The sequence below is a fragment of the Coturnix japonica genome, chromosome 11 (genome assembly GCF_001577835.2).
Source record: "Coturnix japonica isolate 7356 chromosome 11, Coturnix japonica 2.1, whole genome shotgun sequence".
Classification (NCBI taxonomy): domain Eukaryota; kingdom Metazoa; phylum Chordata; class Aves; order Galliformes; family Phasianidae; genus Coturnix; species Coturnix japonica.
Window position 1 is genome coordinate 7,127,370 of NC_029526.1, and position 17,130 is coordinate 7,144,499.

A 17,130-nucleotide genomic window follows, 5' to 3' on the forward strand; every position below is an offset into this window, starting at 1 on the left:
TACATACCTGCTATATATCATCTTTATGTTCTACCTTTTGCTGTAAGTTAGGTACTTCTCACAGCTCACTTCTTTTCCCCATCTTCCATGTTTAAAACAGTTTATGCACTCTAAACCAAACACAGACCACTGTGATGCTTCTTGCAAATATTTTAATGAAAACAGAGGGCCAGATGTTCAGAATCAATTGAGAAACAAATGCTAAAATGATTATCCTAATCGTATTAAAATGTCAGACTTGTCCTTCTCCCTCACTCCCCTTTTTTAACAAGACTCCTTGCCATACATTCCAGTTCTAGGATATCAGGAACTACTAATTCTGTAGACTTTATTTTACCTGTTTTTCTAAGTTCCCCTAAACAGGTATTGGCTTCACTTCTTACAGAAATGAATTCCCAAGAATTACAATAAAAATGTGACAAAGAATCAAGAAAGGTTTGAGGTTTTTGAGTTCACAGTAGAAATAATTTCTTGCAACTTTCCCTTGTAAGACTCAGATGCCAGGTAAAATTCTTCAAAGTGCCTCAGCTACTTTAATATTCGTGCCATACACAGAAGAAATTAAAAGCACTTCAACAAACGAGATTACATCTCCCAAATAAAATATAGCAACTTTGAAAACTTTACCTAGTGCTACATTTTATGGCAAGAGAACCAGAATTCCTTTCAGTGATCTTGAATTCAATCCCGCTACATAGTACTTCAAATAACAAAGCAAGGCGATGACAGGATAATACAAGAAACCAATAATAACTTCTGTTTTTTTTAAAAAAACAAAAACAAACAAAGGAAAAAAAAAACAACCCAACAAGGTAACTGCCTACATTTATAACTAGTAATGGTAACTAACAATTGATACAGTGAAGAATCACAACTGTCAGTAAAATTCACTACAATCTAAAAACACACTCCAGGAAGATTCACTCCCCATACTTTATCTCTGCACTTAGCTCTCTGGTGAGGTAATTTACCACCACTCCTGCCAGCTGCTGCTGGAGATGACCGCTTCCCATTACAAGTGCAGTCAGCTGAACCATATCAGTCCAGTCGAGGTTCCTGACTATTGCAATGGCTTCATCAAAGAGTTTCTGCTGCTCGGCAGGAGGCAACTCCATTAAAATCTGAGGGACTGGCTTGAACTGTCCACTGGTCATCCAGGCACCAAGCAGTCCACCAAGCGCTCCTCCTAGAAAATGAAGAGAGATATTACTCCCTATTGTTAGATCCCAAATTCTAGAGAGATATTCATCGATAGTGTCTCCCTCCTCATTAGAAATCAGTGCACAGCTGAATGAACAAGGCTTATCTTCTTTCAATTGGACGAGTGACAATCAAGTACCAAGAAGAGTTTTTACAGCTTTTTCCATTGACAAAGGAATTCAATACAATCAAAGCTAACAGTTTCAAACTTGAAATCAGAAATCAAACAATGTTCCTTGTGGTACTGGTCTCTTTACAACAAGCTCTGATGGTATATGAATCCCAGCTTATGGAAAACGCATCATTAACAACCGCCTTGCAAGTGACCATTATCACAGAATCTTTTACTACAGATCCCCACTATGATCCAAGTATACAGCTTCTGTAGAGATGCATGCTGCAGCTTCCTACACCTGTGAAGACCAAACTTCAGCAGGTCTAAGTTCATCAGCTTATAGCAGCTAGTTCAAATGGCTTTGAAGAGTCTATGCCTAAACCTCTAACCTGTGTATGGTTTCCTGTTCTCAGAGTTTTAAGTCATTGAGGTCACCGTCATCCTAAAAAGGAACACAGTCATTACCACAGAATCACAAAACTATAGGGGCTGAAAGGGACCTCTAGAGATCATCGAGTCCCTTGCCAAAGCAGGCTCTCCACAGCTGGTTGCACAGATAGGCATCCAGGCAAGTCTTGAATATCTCCAGAGAAGGAGACTCCACTGCCTCTCTGTGCAGCCTGTTCCAGTGCTCCGTCACCATTACTGTGAAGAAGTTCTTACGCATATTGGCACAGAACTTCCTATGCTCCAGTTTATGGCTGTTTCCTCTTGTCCTGTCTCTGTTCACTTAACCTTTCTTCATAGGGGAGATGCTCCAGCCCCTTCACCATCTTTGCGGCCCTCTGCTGAACTCTCTCCAAGAGAGCTCTGTCTTTTTTGTACTGGGGAGCCCAGAACTGGGTACGGTACTCCAGCTGAAGCCTCACCAAGGCAGAGCAGAGGGGGAGGATGACCTCCCTTGACCTGCTGGCCATGCTCTGTTTAATGCACCCCAGGATACAATGGCCTTCTTGGCCACCAGGGCACACTGCTGGCTCATGGACAACCGACTGTCAACCAGGACCCCGATGTCCTTCTCTGCAGAGCAGCCTTATGGCACATCAATCACTCCTCCCAGCTTTGTATCATCAGCGTACTTGCTGAGGGTGGACACTATCCCCTCACCAAGGTTGTTGACGAAGATATGGAACAAGACCAGATACAGCACCAACCCCTGGGGAACGCTGTTAGTCACACGTCACAAACTGGACTCTGCACTGCTAATTACCACCCTCTGAGCTCAGCCATGAGCACCATTATTACGCAACACTTGTTAAAAACACTCTTCTGAAAGAATGAAATGCAAAATGGCAGATTATTAAAGCTCAGTTGAATGAAATCTTGCCGATTCACTCGCTCCCATTAAGTAGACTTGCTGGTTTCTTCGCTCAGCGAGCTAACCACGTCTTACCCTACAGCAAACACACTTACCTACAGCGATGCCAGGCGGACCTCCAACCAAGCCCCCAAAAAATGCAGTTGCACCTGCCAGGAGCGCTCCTCGACCAGAGTGTTTGACAGCTGCTGTCATTCCCTTCTCCTGAGAAACATGGCAGAGCAGTTGCATCATCTGATCCACACGGATGGGCATCTTGGCTGGCTAAGGACCTGAAAAAGATGTTTATGCTGACTAATGCAACAGAGATGAAATCTTGCTGCTTACAGCTCTGGAATTGGTAAGACAAACAAGACACATGCGCAGTCACTATGGAAAAACAAAAAATGACTTCTAGTTTTTCTCTGGGCAACCAAAGAGCTTATAGTCAATGAACCTAAATGAAACCATAGAATAGAGCAGAGGACTCTGTACTTAGGATGAACTCAGAAGAATGAGGAAGGGCAAATTACTGCAGTGAGGAAATGTAAGAAAGTTTCCATCCGGTTCTGGGGTATATTCCCCTTGCCTCAAGCAATTGCTGGCCTTATTCTGCACTGGGTACAGCTCCAGGATGAAGATCCAGCAGAACTTCATCCAAACATAACTGGTAGACTGTAGTTTGCACATCTGCTACCTATCTTCTCTTTGTCCTAGTTTCTGCCATGAATTAGTTACTTGTTGTCACATCTCACTTCTTTTCCTCGTTTTCTTCTGTGTTAAAGAACTTCCACACCAGCTTCAGATGGCTGAAGACTGGGGGGCTTAAACCAAAGGTTGTCCACAGTGAGCAGGAAGAGCCAGGAGGAAGGAAAGACTTCAAAAAGGGTTGGAGATGACAGCTGAGCTTGGGAATCTATGGGAGGCTCCGGAGATACAGAATCAGAAACACAGGGTGTGAATGGCAGGATGATATTTCAACCAGACAAGAAACAAAACTCCCTTTTGTAGAAGGAGTTAGAGGTGGAAAAGGAACAATAGGACAGATCAGACAGGACAGTAGGATTGCTCCCTTGGAAAAGCTCAGCCAGCAGGGCACGAGCTGACAACTTTACAAGGCATTTTCTTTTCCCAACTGAAATTACTGCATATTAAATATTAAAGAATGTACGTGTCTCTGTACAGTTGGTGACAGCAAGTGCTGTGAGCAGGGCAAGAGGCTGCCCTGTAAAAGATCCTACCCCTATTTTTGCACCCAATAGTTGCATGTTATTGAGCCAGGAATAAAAAGCACAACTTTTGGTTACTACTTCAGCTTCTCCAGACACCCATATCCTGCCATCCAGGAGAGGTTATTTGTAAAAATCTGACCTCCAAGAAATGCAGACCCGATTAAACACAGTGTTTCACTTTGCCAGGCAGTGAAATATGCAACTTTGTCTTTGCATTACAGCCAAAGGATACTTTCTTCTTTACCAACTATTCTATATGTCAGGAACACAAATGGAGATACTAAAAATAATACCCTCCTCTCATATTGTGAAAGAAATCCCAGTTCCAATGAAACATTGATTTGGGGCACTGAGATCAAAGAAACACCCATGAATATAAACAGACACTGAGCTCAAACAGCAGAGCTCATGATATGTTCAGTGTGAGAGGTGAAAGGACTCAGCACGGAACAAGAGCACGCTTGCTTGTTACACAAATACCTTTAATGCCTTTCATTCTGTATGACAAATGAGGGAAGGTGTTGCTGGAAAAAGGAAAAACAAAGTATGTAACATGACTAAAAATATAATCACAGATACACAGGAGGCAGAGTTATCGTTGTACTTGGTAACTCTGACACTATCCAGTAGCCCACTGCAAAGTGAAAGTGAAGCATTTCACATTCAAAATTATCTACTGTGAAAATGAAATAAAAATAAAATGGCCGACTCAAGACATGTCTGTCTTTATGGTACTCAGGCATGTTTCATTCTGAACACAACTGTGCTTTTTGGGAAAGGCACCAGGAATGCTGCACAGCTCCAGAGATACACACTTGGAAATCCTTCATACAGCCACCTCCTCTCGCTGCTTTGTTCATCTTCGTGCCAGCCTAAAGCAAACATTGCAGTTCTTCATTTACTGTAATTGCTTGGGGTTGCTATCAGGCTTCGGACACAGCAGTGCATGCAGTAACAGTGTGTGCTGGTTAGTGACACCCTCAAAGCACCAAAAACCAGCTGCGCTCTGTTCTTCCTTGAGAGCTAAGAAAACAAAGCTCAAAATGTCCCACTGGTACAATCCATCCTACTGATCTTGGCAATGGTGATGTTGAAAGAAGAGAAGAATAAGCGTTTGTTTGCTGAACAACAGGTAAGTTGCTTTCCATTTAGAATGACACTAAGATGAGCAATAAGAAGACAACTGCTGCAGAACACAGTTCTTGCTCTCCATGAGGACATGAATGTGTGAACACCCTGCACCACCTTAGCAGGATCTCAGGCTAAACCAACAGCCTGAGTACTGAAACACAGTTACTGCTTTCTGAGCTAAATCTACAGAACATCTTGTGAGGATAAGGAGGGCAGAGCTGCTCTTGCAGCATGATGCAACCCCCCTAGTAGTTAAAAGTTCACAGTGAGGAAAGCTTTGAGCCTTCCCGATGATGACCACTAGCCTTCATCCAAGGACCACCAGATGGAGCCCAGAGACCCCTCCCATCACTTTGGAGAGCATGCGCAAGAGGGTGGAACAGTATGTGCTCCATGAAACTCAATGTAACCCATTTGGGGGAAAGGTGATGAAAATGTACATCCTTTGCCATTATTATATAGCTGCGTGCCCCACTTGGTAGGCATATTTGCCGGAGTGATCCCCATGCACCCAGTGCTGTGTTAAAGGAAGGTTTGACATAACTCACTGGTATGGCAAGTTGCTCTGTTGGATTTTTGGCTCTGGGCAACCTGATGTAGTAAAGGTGTATGTTTGGTGGCCCTGCCAGGCAGGGGGGTTGGAACTACATGATCCTTGAGGTCCCTTCCAACCCTGGTCATTCTGTGTGATTTTGTGAAACAATCTCAGAGGTGCAGGACGCATCATGTTTTAGTAGCATGCAGGAGCCGGCTAAAGTGAAAGCAAGCGCTTCACTTATTAAGAACAAGTCCGATCCACCCCCCATCTCTTTTAACTGATAAATTGCTCAGATACTCTTTGATTCCTATCAAGGTGCGGCACTTTGGAGCACACATCTGCCCGGCAGCACCAGGCGCACCGACCCGCCCCACCCAGCCCCGCACTGCGGCTCCCGGCCGAGCCCTCCCGGGGCTGTCAGCGGCCGATCCCGGATCCCGCTCCGCCACCCCCATCATCCTCTGGAACGTTCCTCACTGCCCCCCTTCCTATCGCGGCCCGCAGGCACGGACCACCCGGCTGAGTGACGCAGGCCCCGCGCGGCCCTTCCCTCCCTCACCCCTCCCGGCCGCGGCTCCTCCCTCGTTCCCGTTTATCCCTCCCGGCCGCCCGCTACCTGAGCTCCCGGTACGATCGCTGCTCCCCTCCGTCCCGCAGCCCGGGGCCACGCTGCCGCGGGCCGGGCAGGAAGCGGCTGCCACCGGGGGAGGAGCGCGGCCCTCAGAGGAAGGCGGAGGAAGGGAGGGGAGCTGCGGCCCGGCACAGCGCGGCCTCGGGGGCGGCCCGGCTCACGCCTCCAGAGCCGGGGTTGGGCTCGGCCCAGCTGTGCCCGTGTCGAAATGCTTAGCCCAGGGTTGCGTTAGGCAATAGCGAGCATTCCCCCGCTGTGCCCCTGTAAGGAACACAGCCGGCGGCCGGGGTGAACCGCAAAGGCCCTCTGGATATTTTAAGAACGGCAGCGTTCACTGCGGTGTTCGGAGCTCCCAGACCCACCTTTTCCAATAGGAAAGAAGAGGAAGGAAGGTGCTGTGCCACAGAATGCGATTAAATCACAGAATCACAGTTGGAAGGCACCACTAAAGGGCGTCTAGTCCGATTTGCCTGCACTGAATTGCAGCACCTATTGCTACATCGGGTACTCAGAGCCTGGTCCAGCCTGAGAGCAAATCCGCATCCCTTTAATCTGTGTTTATTTCAGACATTGGTTCAGTAAAGTGCAGCATGCTGGTCTGATATAGCACCATATGTAATGAAACAAGCGATGAGCTGAAGCAGTGCTAAACAGCTGTGTCACATATGGCTCTAGAAATATCACACAGTTTCTTAACGCCAGCACAGCCTTTAAAAAGTTGCTGCCTAATGTTAAAAAAGCTGTTGTTTTCCAAAGATGGATTATTGAGAGGCTTTTGTTTCCCTGTCAACTAAGACTTTTATTATTATTTCATCTCTGATTTAAAGTAAACCACCCCCCCATCAGTTCCTTGTTGAGATGAAAACTCAGAATGAGAAAAACATAGCTTGCAATTTTTGTCTCTTTCCTGTTGTTGCACTGGGGACTTTTTAACCTCCCTGTGCTTTATATGATCACATAAAACAACTCTCTGTTTAACAACTCAAAATGTTACAGGTCTATCGCTACTCTTTGATTTTTATGATTTGGATGTAAAAAGCAAATGTAATTCCTAAAATGAAAAGAACCAAAATGCCACATACATTTTAACAAGTAACACCCCAAAATGCCAGCTGTAAGCAGCTTTCCAAGGAGCAAAACAAAGAGCAATGAAGCTTGAGGAACATCAAAAAGGGCATTTTTATCAATCTGTCCTGAACAGAGTCATTAACTCAGAACTGCAGTTAAACACTAACAATTTATTAGGGCTACATCATCCAGCTCACTAGATCTACTTTCTTCCCCTCTAAAAGTTACTATACTGACAGTGTGAGAGCACAGTGCTGAATGTATCCTCTAAGGCTATAAGTGCTGCTTGCACACACACTGCACTGAAATTGATGGGAGTTGGCCACTGTAATCACGTGGATCCAGATTTCTTCCTGCATGTAGTTACTAGCCAGGACCTGTTTTCTTTACTGGGCATCAGCCTCCACACGTGAATCAGCACATCACACAGTCCACCAAACATTCTGTGAGGTCTGGTGTAATAACTGTGTTTATAGAAGTCCTATTTTCAGTCACAGTGAAGCAGGCAGACACAAGTTTCTCCTGCCCACATTTACTGCCCAGCTGGCTCCATCTGGTGGCTGTCCGACCACCTAACTATGGGTCCACAATCACAGTGAGCCAGATGGGATAAAGTTATCTCGAGTGAAAGAACGGATAGCTCTGCTGGCTCAATTCTCTCTTACAGGACTGTATTGTGGAATCACCAGTTCTTGCAAGTATTTATGCCAATTTCAACATCTAGTCTTAAGAAATAATTAGTATATGGGATAAACATTCACATGTGTTTTAAATTCTAGAAATTGGTAAAGCGAGAGCAGTTCAAGGTAGTCCTGCTGCAACTCAGATCCCACCATGGATGCCTCTGTATTCACCACACTATGCTGTTCCTTTGTAGCAGTTCTCTTTGTCTCTTTATCAGCATTCATCCATTATTCAACTTCCTTTATGGGGATGTTTTGTACCTTTTTCCTCTTTAGGTTACTAGGAATTTTGTACTCTTGAAAGCAATCAGGGAAAAAAATATTCCCTTTCCTAGTCCTTCCCCAGCATATGGCAGAACCCAAAATAACTAGAGACAAGTCCAGCATGTCCTCAAAGCGCTGGGTTCACTGTGTATTTTCACTACTTTTGACATACTGGGAGATAGGCCAAGGGGGGCCAGGAATGATTTCATCTGGAAGTTGGCTGTTGCTGCCAACAGACTGATTCATTCTGGCTTCCAGCCTGTTCTGTACAGGGTCTAAGGAAGTGTCCAGCAAGAACAAGCTCAGTGCTGGAGGAACAGTCCCAAATACCTGATGCAATCATCTGAAATCTCTCTTATATCCACAGGAAGCCATGGCGGATTTAAGATGAGGCACTTAATCTTGTTGGACCAAAAAAAGCTGAAGATGCCATTTCTCTAAATTTCTTTCTATGCCTGAGATTCCCTTGAAGCACGTGTTTCCCAGAATATGTGATGGGAATGGTCACAGAGAAGAAAGGGAACAGAAGATGTAACAAAACAGGTTTCTAATCAGAGCCAGGTTTAAGAGGGTAAGATGTTTGTATCAGCTCCCCTCAGCTCAGCTGTTTAACGTCTCGGGTTCTATACCTCTGTCTCTCCCTAAATGCTATAAAACCACCATATGCGTGTTCTGAAGGGTCACGGGAAGAAGCGTCTGTTGTGAAAGAGTCTGCCACTTCTGCTTCACATTATAATTCAAAGTTTTCCTTCTTGAAAACAACACATTTAAAATGTCCAAGTTCCTCATATTGTTTTCTGGATTACCTTGCAAATTGTGAAATTCACAAAGCAAGACACAACCTATACTGTAAAAGAAAATGAATACGAAAGTAATTCTAGAGCTCATAAGCCTTTGAACAGAGCCAGACTTTCCCAGTAAGGGAAAATCTGCAACTACAGAATGGCTGTTTAAAAGGAACCGTGCTTTCTGCAGAACTGTGTAATGACATAAGTAAAAGAAATCCTAAAATCAATAACCTAGCAACTTTTACCTTACTAGGTAATCTTATCAGATACTCTTCACCTCAGAAATACGGGTGTAAATAATGTAGTGAAAATGATAGTGTTTACCCAGTTCACTATAGAAAGGCACAATAGCAGGCTAGAGATCCACTACAAGCAAAGCATATGCTTGATGGCAAATCTTTTCCCCATTTCCTACATTAGATATTCATCAGGGTTTGACTTCTAATTGAATGCAAATAAACGATAGAACAGGTTTTTGCATATGAAGTGAAGTTATATAACATCTGTCTCTTCCCAGCCTTTCAACGTACCTTGTGTGACATTAAGCAAAGAGAGGTTTGCCTCATCAGCTTGTAGGAAAGGGGGTGAATTTGAAGAACAGTGTGAATGAACTAAATTATTCTACTGCTGGTTTAAGAGGTGCTTCTTTGGTCTCTCTGCACACGCTCCTAAGTGATGAATTGACAAGTTGGCCATAATCAGTTTTAATGCCAAAACGATGGACTACTGGTATAGAAGGTCACAAAACACTATTAGTTACCTTGTATCATCTCATTCTTGAAGGATGATCTAAAAAATATAGACTAGTCGTTTGGAATATAGTGTATATTCATAGCTAGCACTATCCAAGCACACTGTTAGATATATTTAAAGCATATTCTTAACTGCAAAGAGCATACATATCTTCTGCTCCTTTAGGCTCACGATAACAACCATTCATGCTTTGTGTTTTGTTTCCTCAGCAGCCGTAACTCAATAATTGTACTTACTGGCACAGGATAGCCATTCTTAAATCTAAATGTAAAAGTTTCGTATCCTGAAATTAGCCTGTATGTTTATATTGTAGCACATCTCGGCATTGAAGTGGAAGGAAAGTCCTAGTAAAAAATGCTACATAAAATATCTCGTGAGGCTTTCAGAGAACTAAAAAAGAACCCCCTACCACAACTTCCCTCCTCTGACAGATCACCCTTTCACAGAACATTTCTCCGAATCTCTCATTAAAGAGCACAAAAAAAACAAAGTTCAAAATCCAATCTGAAGTGTGTGCAGTAAATTCAATTAAGGAACAAAGGACTCTGGTAACAAGGATGAAAGGATGATATTCAAAGATGTCTAAAATGATTTCAGTGAAATTTCCACACTCAGTGCAATTCAGAGGTTCAGCAATCTGTACTGTAGTCCACTGCTTGTGGAGCCTGACAGTAGAAAATGTTCAGCTACATAAAATTCTGGCCACAAATATACAGCACTTTGGGGACACAAAGACTGGGTTGGTTGTAAGTCCCATCAAAATCATGGATCCGTGGCCAACTCCACTACCAAATTCACACCATCACTGGTGATGGAAGAGTCTGACTTTTACATAGCTTCCTGTTCTGGGAACAGTGAACAATTCTCTTTAGCCTTCTGGTTTGAATTCTGACAATTTGCAGGTAGAGGGATGCTCAGATTCACCGAGGTGGTACAGAGGGAAGGGAGGAGGCCAACAGGCACAGACTGCACTGCCTCATTTACTCGTACCACTTGCTGGAGGCAGAATGAAGGAAAGGTGAATTAGAATCACTCTGTGCAATGATGGACCAGATTCAAAGCTTCCAGAAGCCACTGGAAATATTCAATCAGGTTATAATGGGATTTTCAGACTTAAAAATCCAACAGATAGCTATTTCAGGAGGAAACTGTATGCATTCAAAACCTGTAATGAGCGTAATTTATAAAGAAGGGCTTATGGCAGGCTGCTTTACCTGTAACAGTGTGCACATATACAACCATGAGATCCAAGTGCCATTGGAGTAGGGAACACTGACCACACAGATGAGTGAACACTAGAAAGAACTGAGCAGCCCCTGTTCTGCGATAAGTTCCAGGGAATCTTTTATTCTGCCCTAAGCAGACAAGCATTAAGTTCTCCAGAGTCTGTTGAAAAGACTCACAGCAGGATGTGCCAGTCTCTATACCATGGAGGAATAAAAGGCTAAGATTTCACTGCAATTACAATAAGCCACTATCCTTAATTTCTGTCAAACAGTAGATGTCTCTCTTTGCCAGCAGTTGAAACGTGTGTAAAATGTTGTTAGGGTACACATCCACAGCTAGTGTTATTCCCTTTTTCTTTAATTCAGCTTACATTCCCATCATGCCTTGTAGAAAAAATCCACGGGGGACGAAAGATAACACTGAGTCCAAACCCTGAGAACAGCCCCATGAAAGCAACAAATTATAAACTCTACTGAAGAGATTTTCTTCAGAAAGATCACAGGTCCCATGCTTTAGTCATGGCCTGTTCCTTTGCCAGCAGGTTCAGAGAGTGATCTGTGAGAGCTAAGTGATTTCTTTCAAGTAAGCTGCTCACGATGACTACAGAAACCTCAAGGATTACAGTACACAAACAATGGGAGAAAAGCTGCTTCGAATAATACACCCAGACAATGGAGTTGCCGTTATGGTAGCAATGCAAAATATGGACAGGGATTTAAATGAAACGGGTGATATCTGTATACTTTGGAGGGCTCACGTGTGCCAAATTTGGCAGCATGAGTGTTCGTATTGCTTGTTGCTCCACCCCTCGAACAATGAGGCTAAACCCCATATGTGCAAGAGTTGGTAGAGCACAAGCAGTTCTGCTAATCACACTGCATGCAAAAGCAAAAAGACAAAGGGAACTAGTAATGCTTAGACTAGCATTGGGGAAATAATTAAGCATGAATGAAATATTGTATGTGGATTTGAAATGAATGCGAGGCATTCTTGGAAACAATTGTGCTGTTTCAGTAGTGCTGCTTTCCCCCCTAAGTTTCACAAAGTAATTTGCATGTCATTTAAATAAATACCATAAATTATTGGAAACTTTTTGTTTTTATTTACATAAAACAAAATACTCATTTCCATTATTGTTTGGATTACCTGACAAGAGTGAAATGCAGAGGCCTTTGAGATTAAACTTGTCTCTTCTCCCCAAAATACTACAGATTTCTCATGCATGCGTGAGCCAGAAATGACCCCACCTTTAGCCTTGCCTTACATAGGCAATTAATGCTCTGGTGATGTAACAGAGATAGAGGATTAGCTATTCCCATGGAGCCAAGCTGGAGCTGCAAGCTGGTCAAGGATACTGGAATGTGGTACTTTGCAGTGGTCAAGTTTTCAGTGACCCTTCAAGAAAATAAGAACTGAATCTCGCCTACAGGCATCCAGTGCCTCTTGGACAATCCATATGAGGTTTAACTTCAATAGCCAGGAACATAAAAGGCCTACGCTCTCCATCTGTGATATTCACATTGTTTTCACTTTCATTCAGTGTTATCCATACACCACCAGTTTGATTTCACTTCTGATAAATACTTCTCGACTTCTTTCTCAGAGTCCGTTTCAGCCCTGCTTTCTCCTCACATGCTGTCAGAGTCAACAAGAAGCCAATTCAGAACCCTTATCATTCTTTGCATACAGACAACTATAAAGAAATCAGATGATTGAAATACAGATCAGAAGAAGGCGAGTGCAAGGTTGCCATACAAGTCAAGTAGGTGTACATTCCTCTGCAGGATCATCTGGAACCTGTTAGTCACTGAAAACTAAATATAGATACCATCATCTGACGACCCACGACCTAACCATCTGCAAAAGGAGCAACTGAATATCTAGTGTAATTTTTAATGTTTTCATCATATGACACTAAAAGGTCATTCAGACTTCCAACCCATACAGGCTGCCCGCAGGTTTCCTTCATGCTGTTTGTATTTATACCTGTTTGCTCCCTCCATGCTTTCTCTAAAAGAAAATCTCAACAAGTATTCTCCTCTCTTCTTATACAACTGGATCTGCTATCCCGCATGGTCTGTTTTAATACTGTGTGCTATGCTTCAGACTGAAATCCAAAGGAACTCACTATATAGATTTCCTCTTCACAGAAGAATATACCGTGGTCTCAATTTATAGGGCTGTTTTTGTTTTATAAAGCAAGGAATTTAAATCTCTTCCCTTCTTGGATGTGAAGACATTTTTACTTTCATGGTCTTGGCTTATGTGGAGTTCTAAGTTTTCTATTAACACAGAGAAAGTAAAATTAACTCAGCCTATCTTCATGATTCCCAGACATCACTAGGGTGTGCTGTAGATCATGAAATTTCAGTAAAGCACAGTTGATAGGGAAAAATATAGCTGCTATATTAACTATTTTAAATTAATTCCAAACACAGAAGCAACTCAAAATTCTTTAAAAGCCTACACTCAAGAGAGGCAACAAAAGACATGAACAATCTAAAACATTTTTGTCATGCAAGCTTGGAAACATACTGCTGTACACAACAGAGAACTGATGGGAGTCAGACAAGTGGAGGCCAATGTGCAGACAGGTAACTAACATCCAGGCACACAGTCCCGTGCAAGCTGAAAAAAATGGGACTAGAACCAATATACCTTTAAAATAAAAAAAAGTAACAAGAATGAGAGTATGTGGAACGTCCCTTTGATAAAGATTTATGAAGCTATTCCAATTGTATGGGAACTGTTGAATCACAGCCTGAACCTCTGATTGATCACCTGAGGTGAGCACTGAGTCAGCCCTGCGAGCACAGGTGAAAGCATTTTAGCACCTCTCCTAGACCCCATTTAAGGGCTGACTGCCATAAGGGAAGGATCTCTTTCTGGAGATTGCTTCTCTTGGAGTTTTTCCTGTGAGCCTACATAGGTGAGTGTTTTCCATTTGTTTCCTATTTTCCCTTTCTAACTTGATAATCTTTCTAGCTATACAACCTGTGGATACTGATCTAACCACACCACTCTATTTTTGTTGATTATGCATCCAATTCACTGGAATTTGAGAGACTAGAGCCTGGGGCTGCAGAGTCAAGGGCTGGATAGTGATTATTTAAATTAAGTAATGTGTATAAACAATAGATTTGGAGTTTCCAGCAAGGCTGACAGCCCAGCTGAACCCAATCCAACACAGGAGACTGCATCTGTCAGATACCAGCTTGGTATAGGGATGCCAGCATAGAGTATGTGGCAGGGATGGTGACTGCAGCCACCAGCTTGCCAGCTCCCTTGGGCCCAGCAGCAGGTAGGTGCCCACCCACAGCTACACTCAGCTGGCTGCTCTGCTCTGGGAAGAAGCATCCCCCAGTGCTTGCATCTAACTGCTGACCTGGGAAGGATATAAACACCCTAATATGTCATCCTGCAGTGGCTCTTGGTGTAGTCCAAGTGGTAGTGGGATAAGGAATACTGCATAAAAAGGAACCTGAATTAGGAGAATTTTAAAGTAGGTGCTTAACTTCAGTATATATTTACACCAACCACAGGCATCAGTGCAAGTTAAAATCAAGCACCTATTTAAACATGAACAAAAGCTTAAATGGGCTACTGAGCAGAGGCCCCAGCTGTCAAGACACATCCAGTATGCCATAGTGAGTGGTAACAGCAAACAGTCACCATGTGATGCTTCAGTAGGCTGTATGAACTGGGTTGGGTAGTCTTGCACCGTGAACCGCATATTCATTATAACAACAATTTGTATTACTATTTGTAGCATCTAGGGAACCCCAATCAGGGCTCTATTGTGTTACAGACTGTACAAGCACAGAAAAATAGGATGGCTCTTATAATGAGTACATCACAAGCCCCACTACCATAATTAACATTGATTAGCATCGATGCAAACAGCATGGGAAGACAAAGATTGAGCCAGTTTGGGAGATGAGGTACTCTTGCCCTTTAAGGTGGCTCCTCTGGTTCCCAACTACAGAACAGAGGGGAGGCTGTTTCCAGCAGAGAAGGCTGCACCCCCAGTGCTTCCAGCCAGCAGCTCCCATGAGTGCATTTAAAGGGGCATCTTTGTTGCTTGCTAATCTAGTCTCTTGCTATCACACACAACCACATCACACACTCCTGCCTTTACCATTATCAAGAGTCACTACAGACTAGTTAGAAGTCTTTTTCTTCCTGCTCAAGGCATATGTATCTCTGCAAATGTGTTACTTGGGGTAGCTGAGTTAGGCTAGGCAGTATGCATCCTTATGTGTACACCTAAATACTAAAGAAAAGGTGTGATTTATTGTAACATGTCAGTATTATTATGCATTATTAGTGTTATGCATTAAATGCAGTGTATGGGGAGGTTCCCTAAGCTCCTCCTGCCCAGAGTTTGTTACTTTTCTGACTACTACTGTGAAGCCACATGGTTGCAATAACCTCACTCAATTCTGATCATAATGGGGCAGTTGGTAACCTTTGATCTACTTTAGATATTAGTAAAGGACCCCAAAAAGCCAAATCGGGTTTAAATGAAATCTCAAAATGCCTGACTTTACTGGGCAGGAAATGTGGAACTGTACATAAAAGTTTTCTTCCTTCAAAAACAGCCTTTGCTAAATCAGTAATTATCATATGTATCTTCTCATTCCAGGCCTGTGGTATTATCTCAGATGCGCTTCGGATAATAAAGCAATATTTTCCTTCCAACTGAAGGTAAGACAGCACTGACAGCTTTGTAAAGCTAGGGAGACAAAAAGACAGGATTTTGAAATGAATAGTGTGAAATTATAGGGTTGAATATTTTGACTGTATTCATGAAATTGCCTTCATTAACCAAATGAGTTTTGATACCTGAAACCTGCCTGTGAATCATCCTCTCCCCAAAATGTTTCTGCATTTTTTTTTCTAAACAGCCTAAAGAAATACTTGAATTTTACTTTTTCATCCAGTGCCACACAAAATACCTCCACAGAAAACACAACAACACTATCAGTTATGTTCAGCTCTCCAGCACATCACTCACGCTACAGCTTAGCCTACAAACATGTATATTCTCAGACTCAACCCATGACTCCAGGCTTCTATGTGCATGAAACTGAACACACATATAAAGATTGCAAGAGTACACCATGGCCCCAATTTCAAACGCACTCAGGATGTGTTTGTGCTCAGCTGTGCTTAGCTTCCAGTGCTACTTTTGCTGTTCTGGCAAGATTTCTTAATTATTATTATTATTATTATTATTATTTTTAAATATCCTTCCTACAATTTTCCTTCCAGGGAAATGGGAGGTAATTCTAGTAAGCCTAAAAATCAACTTGGATCTGCTAAAAAATTCATTACTTCACTCTCAGGCTTCTACCAGCTGGGCTTGTCTGCTTTAGGTTGGACACCCCTGAGAGCTACAGGCACGACTGATAAAAATGAACAAGTTTACATAAGAATGATGAGGAGATCCATTTTTTTGAATCTTTGCTATGCCAAAGTATTGTCTGGGCCGCTTATTGCTGGAAGGCATTTGTTTCTGGCAATCTCACGTTCTTATAAAACTTGTAAAAGCATATTTATGTTATTTGCACATTTGGTGAGGCGATACACAAATACATACAATACTCTATTTGTACTTCTTCCAGGTTTGCTCATTAAATTCATTAAACTATTTAATTCTCAAGGATCTACTGGAGATACAGTGAAGACCCCCCGAGCACCAGTTAAGAAAAAGCCTGTAATGAGAATAAATTACACACGTATAAATTGCTACAAAGTCCTGTAAGGAGCGAGACCTTTTCACATAAGCAACTGCTGCAGAATTAAATCTGATACATTAATAAAAGCCCTCCCCACCCAAATCAAACAATGGAAGTGTAACAGTTACCAGATCATTTAAAAGAATAAACCCATTCAATAAATAAATTTGCTCTACACCAATTTATGTCACTGCGGTACTTAAGGCGAAACCTTTTAAAGGAATAGATTTACTGTGCATACAGATCTCCACTGGGTATGTGTAATTATGCAAAGGAAAGGCATTACTTTTAAAGTGGATGAATGGGTGATACTTTTTGATTTACTGCAAGAAACAGAAAAATGGTAATGGCATGAAATAAGCATTTGCAAAACCGTTTTGGCAGACAGGAACTGTTTGATTTACCTAGGGCATCCATCAGGTTCTATATTTTAGATCAAAGCAGATAAATGGAAAGGCAAAT

General features: G+C 42.6%; 1 protein-coding gene and 1 long non-coding RNA gene across 2 annotated transcripts in view; one reads left to right on the forward strand and one right to left on the reverse strand.

The window, feature by feature from the left end:
- Positions 1-134: 134 nt before the first annotated feature.
- LOC107319304 (protein C19orf12 homolog) lies at positions 135-6,288 on the reverse strand. The gene is made up of 3 exons (XM_015874020.2): positions 6,130-6,288; positions 2,729-2,905; positions 135-1,186 (listed from the first exon to the last, which is right to left on the reverse strand). Exons 2-3 carry the CDS (start codon positions 2,886-2,888, stop codon positions 921-923), a joined length of 426 nt encoding a protein of 141 aa, XP_015729506.1. The 5' UTR covers positions 2,889-2,905; positions 6,130-6,288; the 3' UTR covers positions 135-920.
- A 2,076-nt stretch (positions 6,289-8,364) lies between these two features.
- The window catches only part of LOC107319307, a 32,594-nt gene continuing 23,828 nt past the window's right edge, over positions 8,365-17,130 (forward strand). Inside the window, exons 1-2 of the long non-coding RNA XR_001557730.2 lie at positions 8,365-13,856; positions 15,573-15,634. This is a non-coding gene — a long non-coding RNA (uncharacterized LOC107319307). The remainder of the gene's footprint in view (positions 13,857-15,572; positions 15,635-17,130) is intronic.